The sequence below is a fragment of the Aquila chrysaetos genome, chromosome 12 (assembly GCF_900496995.4).
Source record: "Aquila chrysaetos chrysaetos chromosome 12, bAquChr1.4, whole genome shotgun sequence".
Lineage (NCBI taxonomy): Eukaryota > Metazoa > Chordata > Aves > Accipitriformes > Accipitridae > Aquila > Aquila chrysaetos.
The window spans coordinates 18,613,124-18,620,798 of record NC_044015.1 but is presented as its reverse complement, the minus strand read 5'-3'; the positions used below and the strand labels follow the sequence as shown (position 1 = coordinate 18,620,798).

Sequence of the window (7,675 nt, the reverse complement as noted above, 5' to 3'; positions counted from 1 at the left end):
TTGACAGCTCCAGGCAGACATAGAGGAAGAAGAGTACGCTTTAGTAAATATAAGCAAGGGGGGGAAGTCCTACATAGGAACAGCTCAGAATCGGTAGAGGCTGGGACATAAGACAACAGATGTAAAACTAGACCCTCTTTGTAAAGACACAAGATGTAATAAAATTAATTTAATGAACTTACTATTTAAAGAGGTGTAGTGCTCATTGAAAAACAGTCTGTCAGCTTTGACCATAGCTGGACAACTGGAGGAACAGAATAGTGAGAAGCTGTATTTTCCTCTATAGCAGCATTAGGACCTTAACCTATGTGTCCAATTCAGAAAAAGAAACAGATTTTCAGCTTTAGGACCTTAACCTATGTGTCCAATTCAGAAAAAGAAACAGATTTTCAGCTCTGTACCACTGTATTATTTTACTTACCCCACTGCAAAGTCAGATACGTGGAAGTAGTATCAAAGATCTAAAGTCTTTTATACTTCTAGGCATACAACAGATGTTGACATACGATTTAAGTATCAGGGTTGCACTGAGGAAATAATAAACCAAGAATCCAAAATAACAGATGAGCCAGCTGCAGGTGTTGGAGGTCTTTATTGAGATTATAGCACAGATACACTTCTATAGTTACCTTTCCACTTTTAGACAATAGTTAAAAATGCTTGCTACAGTGCACATATAATTTAGTAACCAAAAGAATCCAAAACTTAACTGCAGTTCAAATAAATAAATAACCTACTGTTTAAGGTTTATATTTTAAAAAGTAAAAGGAACTGTACAATATGAAAATATAACAATACATGAACATTAGAATCTAAAGTTTTGTAGAAATAAAACTGCAATTTCCCATACATAAACAGTGCAAGAAATAAAATTCAGATAAGCTTCTGAACTGGGAATTTAAACAATTCTTAAATTATCATGCAGACATAGCATTTTAAGCCATGCTGGTTTCTATTATAGCATTAATGGTATCCTTTTTACTTGAAAAACTGATAGCCATTAAGCTCACTGTGACAACTGCTGCCAATCCACTCTCTTCTACAGTACATTTTACACAGAGGTATTCTGTTGCATTCAAGAACATAAAATACTATGTTTCTACAGAAAAAAAACCAAACAACCAAACTCCCAATATTTTACTTAGCCCCCCTCCAACATTAGCTTGTTCAAAACAACATCATGTAAAACCAGCAACATTTTCCCCAGTTTAGATGAAAAAGAAAAAAACCCCACACTATATAATGGACCATACCTAATCAAGATGCAGTTACTGTCTAGTCACCTTTAAAGTTCAGAATTTATTACTAAAAAAGTTGAAATTGTGGAGATGTTATAAAGTTTGCCCTCTTGTTGAGAAGTGATGAATATAATAGGTCTGAAAAAACAGTGGAAGTAATTTATCTTTTACATGTGTGTGGAACTAGTTACATATAGACTGGATTAATGTGTTGTTCCAACTTAAGTTGCTATATAAAATTCTCATTGAGGCAAAGACCAAGGAATGCAATTAATACCAAACTGTAAACACGTCATTCATGTTACTTTGAGTGCACATCGACAACTTAAGAGTTCTCCTCATAGGCTTTGGCAACAAGACTACAATAGGTCACAGCAGCATGAGTTCACGTGGAAGACTGAAAGCACTGCAAAAGAATATACTAAAAACACCAAGACCTCCTAGAAACCAAAAAAATCTGTGACAAGTGCCCCTCCTCTTGGATAAGACACTCTCCTGCTCAACTGCTGTTCTCTCCATGCCTAGTTATTATTACTTTGTTTTTACAGTTCTGTAGTCTCAGGTCTCTGTGCTTTAGCTGCATAGGTTGCCTTTATTTGCACTCTAGCCATTGTAAGTCCAAAGGGTGACAGTTCTGTCTGCAGAAGATGACAAGAAGGAAAGATCTTGTGTATGCCATCTGCACTGAATAACTTTGTCCTTGTGCTCTCCCACCACCATAAGAGGAAGCTGCTTTGTGAGGTCCCCTATGGCAGAGGAACAGAAATCATTAGTCATTTCATGAATTTGTATCCCAGCTCTGTTTTTTGGGGGTGTGGGTTTTTTTTTTTTTATATTTGTTTAGTGAAGCTTACATGTGTATTTCACCTTATGAAGCATAGACCCCTCTCTCTCTCTCTCACACACACACACACACACACAGAGCATAACACAAGGCCCCATGTTTTGGTTTTTAGGCATTACTGGACACAGTACAACTTTAAAATACAGGTATTCACAGTTTTTACACTATGTGATTAAGATTTAATGGTCCAAGAAAATCAAGTCGATCAGATACACCTGGTATCTTCTCTCTTCCTAACCCTCCCTAATAAAAATAAGCATTATTATTATACTTTTTTCTTTTTTTTTTTTAAAGGGTCAATTTTATGAATGCTGCCTGAAAGCAATGGCCATCTCATCAGGCAAGTGTTAATTAGTTCTTTTATCATAATCAGACCCTCCCCCAAAACAAAATTTAGTTCACAGCCTACATTCTTAGCAACTCTAGCCAATTGTGAACAGACACAATCACATTTATATACATTTCAAACCCTTCAAAGCTCTACTATTTTTTCCCCCTCTTTAACTAAAACCTGATCTTTGAACCAAGCTCTCCGACATCTTTCAACATTAAAAGCACCAAATTGAAAATTAACCTAGTATCCTTTGCAGTATGTTACCTTGCAAGTCTGTCACCTTTATTTTCATATCATATGATCCTGTGAGCAAGTAGTGTGCCCCTGGAGAGAAGCGAACAGAACGAACATCACTGGAATGAGGATGATAGCTCTGCACCATTCGTCCTCCTCGAATATCGTACAACATACAGCTAGAGTCCTCTTGTCCTGTAGCCAGGAGACGACCACTGGGATCAACAGCTACTGAGGCTACAGCACTTCCTACAGGAGAAAAGAAAAAACCCGGCAAACACACATAATACTTACATGTTTGTGCAGATAACCAACTTTAAAAAAAAAAACAACAACAAACAAACAAGAATATACATTGTATAAGAATACTGAATGTTGGCCTTAGATTTAAGGTAAACGTACCTAGCTACTGTTATCTTAAACTGAGAATTTTTTTTATGTTCTAGCACTTAAAACTCTGAAGCATAGGTCACACTGGAATGGTAGCAAAGCCACTATTAAAGCTGCATGAGAAAAAGTATCTTTTTCATCACAGGAAAGAAAGTCACTCTTTATGAAATAATGCAGAATAATGCAAGGAGTTCCTCCCTCTCAGTTCTAATTTATCGCACCCCCCAAAAGGTTTCAAGAAACAAATCCGAACCCAAGTGGTTCTTAAGAATCCTTTTGCAGATTTCTATAGAGTATGTTGACAACTTGCAAAAATGGCTGCTCCTTCCCACCCTTTTCTTCGATTCTGAAACAGTTATCTTTCATCTTGTTTATTTTAATGTACTTGGAAGTGTCTGTTTGAAAGTCACAAGGCAAAAAACTAGCCAAATTTTGAAAGGAAATGTTACTTAAAAAAAAAAACCAAACCAAACAAAACACACAGGTAAAGACATCCTTCACAGCTTTCTTCTAAAGCCAAGCCTCCATTCTGTGATGCAAAAATCCCTTGCGTTCACTCTATCCTACTTAGACATCTTTAAAATATATTTTTATGCAAGAATGATTAGAAGCACAATAGCAAGTCTTACCTGTTCCATGAAACGTTGTTCCTACAACACGAACACAGCTTGGCACTCTCAGATCCCAGAATCTTACAGTCTTGTCCTGGGATCCAGATGCAATCATCCAGCCACTCCATGTATAAAGTGCTAAAATATGACCTGTGAACAAGACGACTTCTTTATTTGATTAAACATCATTAATCAAATAATGAAATATTACAATTCTGATTATATTTTTGCACTCAGAGATTTAACAGTCCTATGGAAAACCTGCGCATTGCATGATCTAAAACGCCAACAGTGTATGGCAATACCTGGCTCTGCCTCTTCTCGGGAATGAAGCATGCACTCTCTCCATTAAATGAAGAGCCAACGTACTTAAAAACAACACTCCCCACCTCCCCCCCCAAAATACCTCAAAAAGCAATCTGGAGAGGGGGAAAAAAAAAAAAGTCTTGCTAGAAAGAAAAAAACAAAGACATTAAAAAAAACAAAAAACCCCAACAACTTTATTAGAATATAATACAGACTTAAAAAGTGCACGAGAGAAGCAACAACATACATACCAGTGTGACCACTTAGAGCATGCAGGCCTTGTCCTCGCTGACAATCTGTTGTATAAATATTACAGTCCCCTGCTCCAGCACTTATTAAAATAGCACCACCGCTTTCTGGACCTTCCATAAAAGCAAGGTCTCTGATTGTCCCATCATGCATGCTGAACTCCAAATCTGGTCCTAAAGTAATTCAAAAGTCAAGGAACAAAATGAGGCATGCTTTGTTTATTACTGTTAGTGCTGCAATCTTTAAAGCAGCTACAGTGATAATGCAGAATATTTTAGGCAAGGGTGGGTACACTACCAAGTGTAAACATTGTTGCGCACTTTCCATAGAACATACTATTTCAGTTACTAGAATTCAAATAAAATCTCCAAGAATCTTATTTTTGAGTGTTGCTTGAGCTTCCTGCAGTTTCTAAAGGTTTGCAGAATGTATAGAGACCATCTCCACAGCCAATTTGAGCCAAGTTTTATAGAGTACACTTATTTCTTTTTGTAAACTATGGTAAACTGAAGAGGCTTTCTCTGCCAGGAGGGAAGGTTCATTGAGAACGCTGAACCACACAGGACAAGGTAGCTTAAGTTCAAAACAGAAAAGATAAAAGCTACATTCAGTGTATTGATTAGGAAGGCTGGGCATGGAAAATAATATTTGCTGGGAGCAAAGCCTTAGACTTCTAAGATAGGGGAGAAGATGACAGAACTAGGCAAGAAAAAGGGGAACTGGAAATAAATTCCTATTGACAATCAAGAACTAGAGTTGGGTAGCAACATCTGGTTGTTTTACCATATCTGGGGCAGGGGGGAAATCTACCAGAAGACAGCACAATATCAGAGTCTTGCAAAACAAAACCTAAATACAAACAAACAAAAACCCCAAACCAAACAGAACCCAAAAGATAATCCCCAACCCCTCAGTGGCTCTTTGTTAGACAGACTACAGTGAGGGTAACAGGGAAAAGAGACTAAGTTAAAGTATTCGAATAAAAATACCAAAAGCTATTAACTACTTTATCAATGTAATGTGAATGGTTTTGCCAAATATTGGACAAATAATTGAAAACGAATTCTTTAAACTAAATACACACAGACACGCTACCTGTTGCATTACAAGTTTCTGCATTGAAAGGCAGTACTTTCACATATTTATCATTAGAACCAGTAGCTAACAGCTGTCCACAGGGACTCCAGGCTACACAGTAGATTGATCCTTTATGATGCTTGTTCCTTTTGAAGCGAACTACAGGTTGTTTAGGAGCATTGTAAGCACTGGGGGAAAAAAAAAAAAAAAAAAAAAAAGGAAAAATATCTAATTTCCTTTTATTTGTAAGGAAAACAATGTATTCTAAAATGAAAATACTGTTTTTTCTATTATTTTAGGCAACATGAAATACATATGACTGCATTGAAACATATACATGTAATCTAAGACAAAACAAAAGGATCTTCTCCATCCCATTCTCTCAGTTTTTCCTCATCTTCCCATTGTATTTGTGATTGGACATGCAAAAAGAACTTACACAGTCCCTTCATTTATAAAGGGTTGACACAGATAAAATATAGTAATTACTAGCTATGTACAATGAAACCTTATCCCCAGAGTCCTACATTGGTGAGGTCCTACATCCTTCATACTTCATCTTGATCCTGTGGCCACTTCTGCACATGCTGGAGTTCAATTAAGCAACAGTAGGCCAAGAAAGCTCATAAGGCACACAGTATCTATCTATGGTAGGACCCAATGCAGCTGGCATGGCTTAAGGCTGGGTCTGGGACTAAACTATCAGGCTGCAGACTGGAAAATCCAGATTCCTAAAAGAAGAAAGCAGAAGCCTGTGTAACCTCCATGTATGCGTCCAGAAAGGTGTGTTTCTCTTCCACTTTCCCACCCACCAGACATAATCCTTAACTGGGGACTGTGTTTGGTATGACAACATAATTATATGACTGGGCTCCGCATACTTATGTTTGGGGCTGTTGTTGTGCCTAGTAGTACTGTAACAATAAAAACTGAGGCCTGCTGTTTTATCCAAAAAGTTGTTGTCTATGCCATCCTTGCTGTCAGAATGAGTGGGACTCATCAAGCACTTAAAGTGGTTAAAGGATCAAGAAAAAAAGCTTCTGTGTTAACCTTGGGAAGACACAGCAAAATGCTGCCCTAGGTCAAGTACTGTCTCCTCTTTGGCCATTAAATAAAAATAATTAACAAAAAAACATACAACAAAAGAAAAAACCTCATACATGTTCATCATTATGAGCTGTGTATTGGATATTATTTGTTGAATAAAGTGACTCTCAAAGCTTTACTCATGTACTAGAAAAATCTAATACAGCAGTCTGCAAGAAAGACATATTCACTGTTACATGTTAATGCGGGAATCTGCATGATACATTCTTAGTTCTGAAACCAGATCAGCTTTACACATGGCTGAAATAAAAGGAACAGTCCCATTGACACACATTTCCTTTACTTCAATTGATTAACTTCCTACGTTATTTCTCTGTTCCCATAGCAGGAAGTAGTCAAGTGCTTAAGATAAAGTACCACTGTATCCAACTCCACCAACATTCACTCCAATAACATCAACAACAGAAATTCAACAAATTAAATAGCTATTGAAAAATTCAGAAACCATACTATAAGTACTTGAACAAAAGAGGCAGAGAAAAAAAAACCCAGAAGACAGTAATCTAAGTCTGTTTAAAAACTTTTGAGATAAACATGGCTTTATTACAGAACACTATAATAAGTCTACATGGAAGCTGATTTTATTTTGTTGCCAGAGAGGAAATCCATGACAGATTAGCCTAAATCAGGATCACCATTCAACACACTACGGAGCTTCCTAAATGGCCTAATACCTTATATTGCACTCAGAGGTTGGGTTCACAACATTTGTTAAGAGGTGGAGGCAGCAGCTGAGAATCACTGACTTAGGACATGGGAGCACCTGCCCAGCACAAAGGCCACATGCTTCCAGTCAACTGCATGGAAGCACTGTGATTATTTGAGCAACATCTGCAGAATTGTAATGTGTATCTATCAGTGTTTAATCTCAAACATGTGAAAAAAGCACGCTACTATTATACCTTTGGAGAAAGGAAAAAAACCAAAACCCAAAACCACACCACCAGAGCCAACCTGTCCTGAATCATACATTAGTTTGAAGGACAATTTTAAAAAAGTCTCAGGAAAACTTTGATGTACAATTAAACTACTGCTATTTACCAGATATTCTATGCCATTACAACTTTTTGAAAAAGGACGAAAAATTTTGAATATGTGTCTAGACTCAGGTTGTTACAAAGATTAGAATATCTTTAAGATAATGTAATCTCTCTGCTGACTTGTAAATCCCATGATGAAATGTTTTTGGCAGACTCTAAGCATAGTGAAAAAAAACGTAAGAGGAAAAAGTACAAGTTCAGAATTAAGGAAATCTCAGTATTCCTTTTATATCCAGATGCACAAT

General features: G+C 36.9%; 1 protein-coding gene across 7 annotated transcripts in view; it reads right to left on the bottom strand.

Annotated features, from left to right (window-relative positions):
- Nucleotides 1-573: 573 nt before the first annotated feature.
- WDR47 (WD repeat domain 47) overlaps nt 574-7,675 on the bottom strand; it is a 28,296-nt gene continuing 21,194 nt past the window's right edge. For 6 of the 7 annotated variants that reach the window (XM_030032646.2, XM_030032647.2, XM_030032648.2 and 3 more), the window contains 5 exons: nt 5,302-5,471; nt 4,209-4,379; nt 3,670-3,801; nt 2,681-2,899; nt 574-1,984 (listed from right to left, as the gene is read on the bottom strand). In XM_030032646.2, coding sequence (XP_029888506.1) covers nt 1,842-1,984; nt 2,681-2,899; nt 3,670-3,801; nt 4,209-4,379; nt 5,302-5,471 — 835 coding nt within the window. In that variant the 3' untranslated portion in view covers nt 574-1,841. The remainder of the gene's footprint in view (nt 1,985-2,680; nt 2,900-3,669; nt 3,802-4,208; nt 4,380-5,301; nt 5,472-7,675) is intronic. The other variant, XM_041127907.1, reaches the window with a different exon arrangement.